Here is a 14,174-nt window from a genome sequence, read left to right as displayed (position 1 = left end):
TAATCCTACCATGATTCGAGATTCTCTTTCCCTAGATAATAAGATGTCAATTTTCGAAATATATCTTGGCCACCAAGTATTGAATCGAATTTTAGCCTTGGACTGGAGGGCTGAACGTAGAATGCTTTTTCGATCTTTGAGACACTATTTGGTTCGTGAGATGAGATACTAAATTATAAATAAAATTGGGATGATATGTTAATATATATAGATAACAGAATGATGAAGTATGTGAAAGGGAATCGTTTAAGGTACTTGCTTGCGCAACGGAAGTTTAAAAAATATTTTCATACAAGAGCCGAGCACCCTAAACACTATAGCGTGTAGCAAATACAGTAAAACACAAAATGTCATATATAGGGTGTTTTAAAGATATACCTATCAATCTTAAAAGATTGATGATTGCTCCAACTTAGTTGTCAAACAACTAAGCTCTTCAATGGCAAGACTAATCTTCAAGCTTCCAAGAGCACACTTTGCCCAAAAATTAAGCTCACCACCAACAAAGAAGATCCCCTCTAATTTTGCACTAGAAAAATCAGAGGATTTTTCTTTGAGAAGAGAGTGCAATCTTCAACAATTGAAGAAGCAAAAAATGGAGGAGAATAAAAGCTACAAAATTTCGGCCATCTTATGGGAGGAGAGAAGGAGGCCCATGCTCCTGATTAACGTTTAATGACCAGACAACCAAGATTTGTTAATGTAAACAGCGAAAGCGATTAAAAATTTTCCTTTGGGCCAATAGAAATTTCGGCATGACCTCCCCGTAAGTAGGACATCCCAAAAATTTCCAAACAACACAAACTACATTTATATACTCGAAATAAAATCATAACATCAATTCAAAACCCTATAGCCGCACTGCCAGGACTAGCATATACAGAGCCGACAAGGCTCGCTCACACAACAACAATCTAAAATATCGTAAAAATAACAGTACAGCTACACAGGGCATTCTCTGGCAAAACTATGACTGCATAATATAATATATGGGAACTCTCAATCACAATTCAACTACTGGGCACCGCTACCTGACGCTCCACCAGACGCGTCAAATCCTCCTGGATAACCTGCTATGGCATCAAAAACAACCACGACATAAAAAAAACGAGGGGTCGGACCCTTGTACGACGAACCAGTAATATTACGACAAATATAACTGACATGAAATAAAATCAAGTAAAATGCGATGCAATGCAATGTAATGCAATGCGTGAAAGGTAACAACCGATAACGGATACCAAACGGAGTCCAAATGAATCGCATCAACAACAGCAACAGTGGCCACCCGTGCCAGGAACGTAGCAACGCAACATCAAGTCGTCACTCATCCATGCACGTAGGATCGAGGGTACGGGAGCTACCCGCTCAGCCCTCATGCAAGTCATTAAGAGTGCTAATCCTACCCACCCGCTCCCATTGATGACGCAACAACTCGATAGATCAATATCAATATCAATAGCAATCAATGGAGTCATGGCTCGAAATGCTATGCACTAATAGTATCAACTCAAATAAATGCATGAATGCCATCACGTATTCACAGAAGCACATAAAGCACGCCACAACTCATTACAAAATACTCAACGTCATCTCACGTCATAATAGACGTCGTAATGAAAACAGTTCGTACGTACCTCAACTGACTTAATTTACCACAAAATATCTTAAATCCTCAAGAAAGTCCTGGAAATGCCAACTCAGACAAATCACCTGAATATTAATTTAAAAGGTCTTATTATCATAAAAAAATATTCCACAACCATTTAAACTCATCCAAAATCTAATTTCAACTATTTAGGCATTTTAAATTCCTAAAATTCCAATATTCGACTAAAATGCCTAAAATAAATCATTTCTATTTTAATTCGTCGAAAACATCGAACTAGCTGATACTCGATTTATTCATCTCACTAATTCAAAAATCCCTTGTTAAATATTCTGAAATTTGTTAAATACCTCGAATCAACTCAAAGTTTGTACATACATCCAAAAATATAATCAATATCAATATTGATATCAAATTTAACCAAAAATGGAGCAACCCTTAAAGAAATTCTGGAATCATAAGTTATACCTCAATATATATATCAAAACGAAGCTTCTGACCGAAAGAACAAAATTCCTTAATCAATTTCCGAACTCCGGCGACGTACGGAGACGGTTTAACGAAGAAACGGGCGACGGGTTTCCGACGGGATTTTGAGAATCTCGATTTTTCCTATCAAAAGTGGTATCAACGGAAAGCTTACGTCGAGAGCTTTCCAACCGTATATTTACTTGAATTTTTCGATCACCGGTGCGGCCACAATCGACGGTCAAAGATTCGAAATTGAAAAAGAAAAAGATAGAGGAAGTTTTCGGTGGAGATGAAGACGGAGAGAGAAAGAATTCACGTTTATCCTTTTTTTTAAAATTATTTTACTTATTACTAAATGGGCTGGGCTTGGGGTCTTAGTTTGGGCTCTCACATTCTCCCCTACTAATAAAAGATTTCGTCCTCAAAATCAACATTTATACAAAAGTGGTTTATAAATATTTACCACTGATAGTACATAGGAAAATCAGAATACGTGGAATAATTTATTACATTTTCAAACAAATGAGGCCATTCCTGACGCATCTTAGCCTCTAATTCTCATGTAGCTTCTTCTCTCCCATGTTTACTCCACTGCACCATAACCAGTGAAAATTCACCCCTCATTCCAGCAAACAAGAATTTTGTTTGTGTTGTTTGGAAATTTTTGGGATGTCCTACTTACGGGGAGGTCATGCCGAAATTTCTATTGGCAAAAAGGAAAATTTTTAATCGCTTTCGCTGTTTACATTAACAAATCTTGGTTGTCTGGTCATTTACGATTGTGATTGAGAGTTGGATTGTGATTGAGAGTTCCCTCGCATGCTTTCTACTTGGGCTTGTAACAATTACAAGGCCCATGGACTTTTTATTTAAATGTCTCAAACACATTTGAGACCATTTAAACTTTACTTGATTTTACTTAAGCCCACTAGTTTAATAATTATCTCTAATTGGGCTCTACAAGGTCCAATATTATTTAATTAATTCAACACTGGAATTAATTTAATTATTTTGGACACTACTAGGCCCACTAGTGTTTAATTAATTCAACACTTGAATTAATTTAATTTAGTCCATAATAATGTTTATGAAAATCAAAATTTTCAAATACATTATTTGTTTGGCCAACTTTTAATTTAGAAACACTTCCATAAATTAAAAGTTATATTCTCCTTATAGAAGTCATACTTCTATTTTTCTTTGCGCTTATAAACTCCTTTATAAGCCGTTCAACACATTGAACTATTTTTACTTCTCAACAAGATCTAGAAAGTTAGCACTTGTGTGGCCCTCGATGGTTCATTGATACAACTAGCCGTGGGTTCACATCTCCATATGATTTGGGACTAAACATGTCCTTATATGAGCATACCCCAATTGCTCAATTCTTATTTATCAACTCCTTGATAATAAGAACGTCAGAACTCAAGTCTGATAGTACCCAACCAATCATGTTAAACGGATAGCAGCATCGCTTACATGATTCCCTAGGTATCAAATGATAGTGCCTGCAAGAACCATTTAATTATGGTTAGCGTACAGTACGGTCCCTTCAACTCATATATCCCGACCGATTCGACAACTATTGGTATATCGAGAGCTGTCAAAGAATCGATACTATGTGTCATGTCGTAGTTGCATCGATGGTGTAATCTATGAAACCCCTTTCATAATTACCACCATACTTTAATCAAAGATTTCAAACTACATACACATAGGATATCCATACCCGAAGGTAAGCGGTGAATCTCCAACTACAATACATCGACTCCTATATGTTTCGACAAAACACTCAATCCTGCCACCTGATGAGCCCATATGAGTCGGTAAACAAGTCAAAGTGCAATGCTTGCATATAGAGTCTCAATGTTGTCCCGGGTCATAAGGACTAATAGTGTACAACCATAAACTAGGACTTTTCCACTCGATAAGTGAGAACCACTTGAAAAGTCCTTTTTGGAGGGTTGTTCAGTGCACTCTACAAGGAGCACCTATCTGCATGCTCGGACATCACAATATCCCCTACCAATGAAACATGGTACTCACATCGTAGATACTAGTCTCGAACTCGAGCGGCCTATATCCTTCTTAGCGGCGGCTGAATCGACTAGGAACTATTTAGAATATACAGTATTGCAAATAAGAGTTTCATGATACTCATCATATTAGCATCTCATATTATTTCTACTATTTGTATACTCAAAGACTTTATCTATGCAACTAGCGTGAATATACAGATAAAGATGTGCCAAAACAATAATTTCAAATATTATTAAAATAAAGATTGTTTATACATAGTGTGGGGGCCTGTGTTCCTGATTAACGTTTAATGACCAGACAACCAAGATTTGTTAATGTAAACAGCGAAATCGATTAAAAATTTTCCTTTGGGCCAATAGAAATTTCGGCATGACCTCCCCGTAAGTAGGACATCCCAAAAATTTCCAAACAACACAAACTACATTTATATACTCGAAATAAAATCATAACATCAATTCAAAACCCTACAGCCGCACTGCCAGGACTAGCATATACAGAGCCGACAAGGCTCGCTCACACAACAACAATCTAAAATATCGTAAAATAACAGTACAGCTACATAGGGCATTTTCTGGCAAAACTATGACTCCATAATATAATATCTGGGAACTCTCAATCACAATCCAACTACTGGGCACCGCTACCTGACGCTCCACCAGACGCGTCAAATCCTCCTGGATAACCTGCTATGGCATCAAAAACAACCACGGCATAAAAAAAACGAGGGGTCGGACCCTTGTACGACGAACCAGTAATATTACGACAAAGATAACTGACATGAAATAAAATCAAGTAAAATGCGATGCAATGCAATGTAATGCAATGCGTGAAAGGTAACAACCGATAACGGATACCAAACGGAGTCCAAATGAATCGCATCAACAACAGCAACAGTGGCCACCCGTGCCAGGAACGTAGCAACGCAACATCAAGTCGTCACTCATCCATGCACGTAGCATCGAGGGTACGGGAGCTACCCGCTCAGCCCTCATGCAAGTCATTAAGAGTGCTAATCCTACCCACCCGCTCCCATTGATGACGCAACAACTCGATAGATCAATATCAATATCAATAGCAATCAATGGAGTCATGGCTCGAAATGCTATGCACTAATAGTATCAACTCAAATAAATGCATGAATGCCATCACGTATTCATAGAAGCACGTAAAGCACGCCACAACTCATTACAAAATACTCAACGTCATCTCATGTCATAATAGACGTCGTAATGAAAACAGTTCGTACGTACCTCAACTGACTTAATTTACCACAAAATATCTTAAATCCTCAAGAAAGTCCTGGAAATGCCAACTCAGACAAATCACCTGAATATTAATTTAAATGGTCTTATTATCATAAAAAAATATTCCACAACCATTTAAATTCATCCAAAATCTAATTTCAACTATTTAGGCATTTTAAATTCCTAAAATTCCAATATTCGACTAAAATGCCTAAAATAAATCATTTCTATTTTAATTCGTCGAAAACATCGAACTAGCTGATACTCGATTTATTCATCTCACTAATTCAAAAATCCCTTGTTAAATATTCTGAAATTTGTTAAATACCTCGAATCAACTCAAAGTTTGTACATACATCCAAAAATATAATCAATATCAATATTGATATCAAATTTAACCAAAAATGGAGCAACCCTTAAAGAAATTCTGGAATCATAAGTTATACCTCAATATATATATATCAAAACGAAGCTTCTGACCCAAAGAACAAAATTTCTTAATCAATTTCCGAACTCCGGCGACGTACGGAGACGATTTAACGAAGAAACGGGCGACGGGTTTCCGACGGGATTTTGAGAATCTCGATTTTTCCTATCAAAAGTGGTATCAACGGAAAGCTTACGTCGAGAGCTTTCCAACCGTATATTTACTTGAATTTTTCGATCACCGGTGCGGCCACAATCGACGGTCAAAGATTCGAAATTGAAAAAGAAAAAGATAGAGGAAGCTTTCGGTGGAGATGAAGACGGAGAGAGAAAGAATTCACGTTTATCCTTTTTTTTAAAATTATTTTACTTATTACTAAATGGGCTGGGCTTGGGGTCTTAGTTTGGGTTCTCACATTCTCCCCTACTAATAAAAGATTTCGTCCTCAAAATCAACATTTATACAAAAGTGGTTTTAAATATTTACCACTGATAGTACATAGGAAAATCAGAATACATGGAATAACTTATTACATTTTCAAACAAATGAGGCCATTCCTGACGCATCTTAGCCTCTAATTCCCATGTAGCTTCTTCTCTCCCATGTTTACTCCACTGCACCATAACCAGTGGAATCGTCTTATTCCTGAGTTGCTTCTTTACGATCAAGAATTTGCACTGGATGTTCAACATAGCTAAGGGAACTGTCCAACTCCACCTCATTAGTCCTCAAGACATGAGATGGATCTGGCTCATACTTTCGTAACATAGATACATGAAACACATCATGTATCGCAGACAAACTCTGTGGGAAGTCCAAACGATAAGCCAAAGTGTCAATCCTCTCAACAATCGCATATGGACCAATATAACGCGGAGCTAGCTTCCCTTTGCGCCCAAATCTCATAGTACCACGAAACAGTGATACTTTCAAGAAAACCTGATCGCCAACCTGAAATTCTAAAGGCCTACGCCTTTTATTAGCATAACTGGCTTGACGATCCTTAGCTGCTTTCATTCTTTTCCTTATCATTTCAACCTTTTCTTTCATTTCTTGTATAAATTCTAGCATTGACATCTGTCGTTCTCCTATATCTTCCCAGCATATCGGAGATCTACATTTTCTGCCGTATAGAGCTTCAAATGGTGCCATCCCGATGGTTGCTTGGAAGCTGTTATTGTAAGAAAATTCAACAAGTGACAATGATTCCTGCCAACCACCACTAAAATCCATCACGACTGCTCGCAACATGTCCTCGAGTGTCTGAATGGTCCTCTTTGACTGACCATCTGTCTGTGGGTGATATGCAGTGCTCATTGCAAACTTTGAACCCAATGCTGATTGCAAACTACCCCAAAACATCGAAGCAAACCTGGGATCACGATCTGATACTATGGTTACAGGCACACCATGCAATCTCACTCTATGATCAATGTACATTTTTGCCATTTTTTTATAAGTACAAGTACGATCATAAAGAATAAAATGGGCTGATTTAGACAATCTATCCACAATCACCCAAATTGCATCACAGCCACGATTAGAACGAGGTAGGTGTGTCACAAAATCCATAGCAATGTGCTCCCAATTTCAGTGTGTCACTTCAAGACTATGTAACATACCACCAGGTCTCATTCTCTCAGCTTTAACCTGTTGGCACGTCAAACATTTAGCCACAAAGTCAGAAATCACTTTCTTCATACCTTCCCACAAGTAATGGGATTTCAAGATATGATACATCTTTCTGATTTCAGGATGAACACTGTGTCGACTACAATGAGCTTCTCGAAGTATAGCTTCTTTTAAGTCTATCAAATTTGGAACCACGAGTCTACCATTATAGCGCAGACATCCATCTGAAACAACACTGAACTTGTCTGATTGACCTGTCTGAGTCAATTCTTTCAATTTATGAACATGTGGATCAGTTCTCTGTGCTGCTTTAATTTTAGAAACATTTTGTGGTTCAACTTGAATAGATGAAACTATAAAGTAGTCGCCTTTAGAGTGATAAGTCCATTCTGAAGTTTCCAAATGCTCGTGAACCTTTGAAATAGTCAAAGATGCCAACATTTTAGGCTGAACCTTTCTGCTCAGAGCATCTGCAACTTGATTCATTCGCCTTGGTTGGTACTGAATCTCACAATCAAAGTCCTTAAGCAATTCCAACCATCCACACTGTCTCATATTCAAGTCAGACTGTGTGAAAAGATACTTCAAACTCTTGTGATCAGAATAAATCACAAATTTTTCTCCGTAAGGATAATGACGCCATATCTTTAATGCAAATACAATGGCAGCTAACTCCAAATCATGAACTGGATATCGAGTTTCATGTGGTTTCAACTGACGAGATGCATACGCAATCACTCGTCCATTTTGCATCAAAACACAACCCAGTCCATTTAGAGAAGCATCTGTACAGACAACAAATCCACCTGAGCCTGAAGGCAAAGCTAGCACTGGAGATGTGGTCAACTTTTCTTTTAAAGTCCAGAAACTAGACTCACATTCTGTAGTCCATACAAAACGTCGATCTTTCTGTGTCAACTGGGTCATAGGCCTAGCTATTCTAGAAAATCCCTCAATGAAACGCCTATAATAACCAGCTAATCCCAAAAAGCTTCGAATCTCAGACAATTGGTTGGTTTAGGCCAATTGATAACAGTTTCAACTTTACTAGGATCAACAGATACTCCTTGTGCAGATATAACGTGGCCTAAAAATAAAACTCTGTCCAACCAAAACTCACACTTAGAAAATTTGGCATACAATTGCGCTTCTCTAAGTGTTTGGAGAACTAATTTCAAATGTTCCTTGTGCTCTTTCTGTGACTTGGAATAAATCAAGATGTCATCAATGAAAACGATAACAAATTTATCTATGAATTCCCGGAATACACGATTCATTAAATCCATAAAAACCGCTGGAGCATTAGTCAAACCAAACGGCACTACCAGGAATTCATAGTGTCCGTAACGTGTCCGAAATGCTGTCTTAGGAACATCTTCCTCTCGGACTATAAGCTGATGATATCCGGAACAAAGATCAATCTTAGAATACACAGAAGTACCCTGCAACTGATCAAACAAGTCATCAATACGCGGCAGAGGATATTTATTCTTTAAAGTAGCCCGATTCAACTGCCGATAATCGATGCACATTCTCATCGTTCCATATTTCTTCTATACGAACAATACTGGAGCTCCCCAGGGTGACATACTGGGTCTGATATAGCCTTTTTCCAGTAAATCCTGAAGCTGTTCTTTGAGTTCTTTCAACTCTGTCGGGGCTAAACGATATGGTGCTCTAGAAATAGGATTTGTCTCTGGCATCAATTCAATGCTATGATCTATTTCCCTTTGAGGTGGAAAGCTTGGAATCTCATAAGGAAATACATCTGAAAAATCCTTGACAACGAGAATGTCTGAAACTTTCAATCGTTCTTCCCGTGTTGCATCAAGAGCATATATAAAAAATCCTTCATTGCCAATTGACAACAACCTGAACATTTCTATTGCAGATACTAATGGAATTCGAGACTGTGAATCAAAACCATAAAAATTCCATTTGCTGCCATAATACGGTCTAAATCTGACAACTCCATGGAAACAATCCACAGTGGCTCGATAATTCGTCAACACATCCATAACCAAAATACAGTCAAAATCAGTCATGGCTAATTTGATTAGATTTGTTATCATAATATTACCCTCAAATCTAATCACATAGTTCAAAACTATCTCACGGGACATCAAATATACACCGACAGGAGTAGCAACTGACACAGTATCCAACAAAAGAATAGTAGCAATCTCATGCTCATCAACAAATGCAGGAGATAAAAATGAATGAGATGCTCCTGTGTCTATCAATATGCGTACAGGATAGTCAAAAACATAACAAATACCTGCAATTACTCCTCCTGGTGCATCCTGAGCCTGGTCCTGAGTCAAAGCATGGACTTGGGCTTGTTGTGGCCTTGGAAATGGCTGCTGAATAGGACCTCTAGGAGGTGGGTAACTAGACTGCTGAAATAATTGGGTCGGAGCATATGGTCTAAAGATTGGTCCAAGGGGAACTTGACCAAACTGCTGTGGCTGGAACTGCTGTCTCCCTGCATTAGGACATACCCTGGCGTATTGTCCAACCTGACTACAGTTATGACAAGTCCCCTGAACTCCTACACATTGTGCGCTAAAATGTCGACCACCACATCAGTCACAATGCATAGTGCTAGAAGACCCAACAGAACCTCTCCCTCATGCGCTACCTGAACTGGAAGAGCTGGATTGAGATTTTTTCTTGAATTGCTTTCCTTTTGCCTTGTACCTCTGCTGTTTGGGTTGTTGGTATGACCGTACAGGCTGATATGGAGGTAAATCCACTGGCATCGACATACTACTCCCAGATCCCTGAGAAACAGATGATGGACCTGGCTGTGGGTCTCCTCTGAGCGAACTTGCTTCAATTTTCTTCGCCTTTTCCACTGCTTGAATATATGTATTAGGCGATCCAGTCATTACCAAAGTATGAACAATCCGCTGCAACCCGTGCAGAAAACGTGATAGTTTAGCCTGATCATTCCTAGCAACATGTGGAACATAAGGCAAAAGAGCAGAAAACTGTGAAGCATATTCCACCACTGATTTGTTGCCCTGCACCAATTGATTGAACTCTTCTTCTTTAGCAGCATCATATGATGGTGGTACATATTCTTGGGTAAAGTGAGCACGAAAAGCATCTCAAGTAATAATTTCACTAGAGTCCTTCATTGCTTCCTCTGTGGCTTCCCACCAGAGTTGTGCTCGGTCTTTACGTTGGTAGATGGCAAGCTTCAATTTAATATCTTGGGAATACTCCAACAAATTAAATAGATGATTTATACTTTTCAGCCAGCCTACCGCTTTTTCTCCGCTCTCGTTGCCAAAGAATTTTGGAGGACGTAATTCTTGGAACTGAGAAATTATTAACTGCATTCCTCCAACTTTCTGTGTCAGCTGTTCCACTTCTTGCTCAATCGCTACCTGTCTAGCTCCAGGTCTTTCAGGTCGAGGAGGTTCTTGGTTCACTTCTTCTTCAACATTTTGAGCAACTTGTCCTCGAGGTCGACCACGTCTAACTTTAATGATATCTGCAAGTCCTCGAACATTTTGCGCCTCAGATTCCTGCGCAATTTCTTTTCCTTTTCTATCTCTTCCTCCAGGTGCCATTCTACAAGACACGAGGATTAAATTCACAGGCAGATAACAGGTAAAAGAAAGTTATAGGCAATTTCTAAACTACATACCATGCCTAATCAGCTAGTCGTTCCAACGCAGGTAAATTCAAGCAAATCACACAAAATAATTCAAATAAGAGCAAATAGTCAAACACATGCATAATCATGTTATTTGTGTCTAGATTCAAGTGCCCTAGACTCTAATTCGAGCATATCCCAGTTACGCCCTGATACCAACTGTGGGGGGCACGTGCTCCTGATTAACGTTTAATGACAAGACAACCAGGATTTGTTAATGTAAATAGCGAAAGCGATTAAAAATTTTCCTTTGGGCCAATAGAAATTTCGGCATGACCTCCCGGTAAGTAGGATATCCCAAAAATTTCCAAACAACACAAACAACATTTCTATACTCGAAATAAAGTCATAACATCAATTCACAACCCTATAGCCGCACTGGCCAGGACTAGCATATACAGAGCCGACAAGGCTCGCTCACACAACAACAATCCAAAACATCGTAAAAATAACAGTACAGCTACACATGGCATTCCCTGGCAAAAGTATGACTCCATAATATAATATCTGGGAACTCTCAATCACAATCCAACTACTGGGCACAGCTACCTGACCCTCCAACAGACGCGTCAAATCCTCCTTGATAACCTGCTATGGCATCAAAAATAACCACAGCATAAAAAGAAACGAGGGGTCGGGCCCCAGTACGATGAACCAGTAATATTACGATAAATATAACTGAGATGAAATAAAATCAAGTAAATGCGATGTAATGCAATGTAATGCAATGCGTGAAAGGTAACAACCGATAATGGATACCAAACGGAGTCCAAATGAATCGCATCAACAACAGCAACAGTGGCCACCCGTGCCAGGAACGTAGCAACGCAACATCAATTCGCCACTCATCCATGCACGTAGCATCGAGGGTATGGGAGCTACCCGCTCAGCCCTCATACAAGTCATTAGGAGTGCTAATCCTACCCACCCGCTCCATTGATGACGCAACGACTCGATAGATCAATATCAATATCAATAGCAATCAATGGAGTCATGGCTCGAAATGCTATGCACTAATAGTATCAACTCAAATAAATGCATGAATGCCATCACGTATTCACAGAAGCACATAAAGCACGCCACAACTCAGTACAAAATACTCAACGTCGTCTCACGTCATAATAGACATCGTAATGAAAACAGTTCGTACGTACCTCAACTGACTTAATTTACCACAAAATATCTTAAATCCTCAAGAAAGTCCTGGAAATGCCAACTCAGACAAATCACCTGAATATTAATTTAAATGGTCTTATTATCATAAAAAAATATTCCACAACCATTTAAATTCATCAAAAATCCAATTTCAACTATTTAGGCATTTTAAATTCCTAAAATTCCAATATTCGACTAAAATGCCTAAAATAAATCATTTCTATTTTAATTCGTCGCAAAGCATCGAACTACCTGATACTCGATTTATTCATCTCATTAATTCAAAAATCCCTTGTTAAATATTCTGAAATTTGTTCAATACCTCGAATCAACTCAAATTTTGTACCTACATCCAAAAATATAATCAATATCAATATTGATCTCAAATTTAACCAAAAATGGAGCAACTCTTAAACAAATTCTGGAATCATAAGTTATACCTCAATATATATATCAAAACGAAGCTTATGACCCAAAGAACAAAATCACTTAATCAATTTCCGAACTCCGGCGACGTACGACGACGATTTAATGAAAAAACGGGCGACGGGTTTCCGACGAGTTTTCGAGAATCTCGATTTTTCCTATCAAAAGTGGTATCAACGGAAAGCTTACGTCGAGAGCTTTCCAACCGTATATTTACTTGAATTTTTCGATCACCGGTGCGGCCACAATCGACGGTCAAAGATTCAAAATTGAAATAGAAAAAGAAAGAGGAAGCTTTCGGTGGAGATGAAGAAGGAGAGAGAAAGAATTCACGTTTATCCTTTTTTTTAATTATTTTACTTATTACTAAATGGGCTGGGCTTGGAGGAAGCTTTCGGTGGAGATGAAGACGGAGAGAGAAAGAATTCACGTTTATCCTTTTTTTTAATTATTTTACTTATTACTAAATGGGCTGGGCTTGGGGTTTTAGTTTGGGCTCTGACACAGAGTTTCAACATGAACCCTCGGCCAACACTTGGCTCGACGGGCACCTACTCTAACAATCTCCCACTTGCACTAGAGCCAACTACCCATATGATTCAAACCCATCGATTCGTGATGCTTCTCGAATAATGGTCCAGGTAAAGGCTTAGTTAGTGGATCAGCAACATTATCTGTGTAGCCGACTTTGTCAATCGACACTTTTCCTCTTTCCACAATCTCTCGGAGGACGTGGTACTTTCTCAATACGTGTTTGGATTTCTTATGAGACCTTAGCTCCTTCGCTTGAGCTATAGATCCCGTGTTGTCACAAAACACCGGGACATGAGGAACTCCATTAGGAATGATGCCCAACTCTTGGACGAAATTCCTTATCCAAACAGCCTCCTTTGCTGCAGCTGATGCAGCAATGTATTCGGCCTCTATGGTGGAATCCGCAGTACTGTCTTGCTTGGAACTCTTCCAAGAGACAGCAGCACCATTGAGCATGAATACGAACCCAGAGGTTGACTTCGAGTCATCGATATCGCTTTGGAAGCTAGATTCGGTATAGCCTTCTAATTTCAGTTCTCCACCCCCATAGACCAAGAACAACTTATTGGTCCTTCTCAAATACTTGAGGATGTCTTTCACAGCTTTCCAGTGTGGAAGACGATGGTTCGATTGATATCTACTCACCATACTTAGTGCATAAGCCACGTCAGAACGTGTAGATATCATCACATACATGATACTACCAATTGCGGATGCATACGGAATGCGTGTCATCATCGCTATCTCTGCACCAGTCTTCAGAGACATAGACTTGGATAGGGACACGCCATGACACATTGGTAGATGTCCTCTCTTGGACTCATCTATCGAGAACCGCTTCACGATGGTATCAATGTATGTGGACTGGGTGAGACCAAGCAATCTTCTCGATCTACCTCTATAGATCTGTATTACCAATACAAAAGATGCTTCATCCAAGTCCTATATCGAGAACTTACTCGCTAACCA

The 14,174-nt window shown here is 38.9% G+C and overlaps 1 protein-coding gene and 1 long non-coding RNA gene across 2 annotated transcripts; both read right to left on the bottom strand.

Annotated features, from left to right (window-relative positions):
- Nucleotides 1-7,381: 7,381 nt before the first annotated feature.
- LOC142506837 (uncharacterized) lies at nt 7,382-11,004 on the bottom strand. The gene is made up of 5 exons (XM_075619481.1): nt 10,611-11,004; nt 10,065-10,508; nt 9,190-9,974; nt 8,749-8,934; nt 7,382-8,068 (listed from the first exon to the last, which is right to left on the bottom strand). The coding sequence occupies exons 1-5, from the start codon at nt 11,002-11,004 to the stop codon at nt 7,382-7,384; spliced, it is 2,496 nt and encodes an 831-aa protein (XP_075475596.1).
- An 830-nt stretch (nt 11,005-11,834) lies between these two features.
- On the bottom strand, nt 11,835-12,947 carry LOC142518511 (uncharacterized). The gene is made up of 3 exons (XR_012813561.1): nt 12,686-12,947; nt 12,568-12,591; nt 11,835-12,320 (listed from the first exon to the last, which is right to left on the bottom strand). It is a non-coding gene; the product is annotated as an uncharacterized LOC142518511 (long non-coding RNA).
- Nucleotides 12,948-14,174: the final 1,227 nt, after the last annotated feature.

The sequence above is a fragment of the Primulina tabacum genome, chromosome 1 (assembly GCF_025594145.1).
Source record: "Primulina tabacum isolate GXHZ01 chromosome 1, ASM2559414v2, whole genome shotgun sequence".
Taxonomy (NCBI): domain Eukaryota; kingdom Viridiplantae; phylum Streptophyta; class Magnoliopsida; order Lamiales; family Gesneriaceae; genus Primulina; species Primulina tabacum.
Note: the sequence above shows the minus strand (reverse complement) of the source record. Positions and strands in the feature narration are given on the sequence as shown.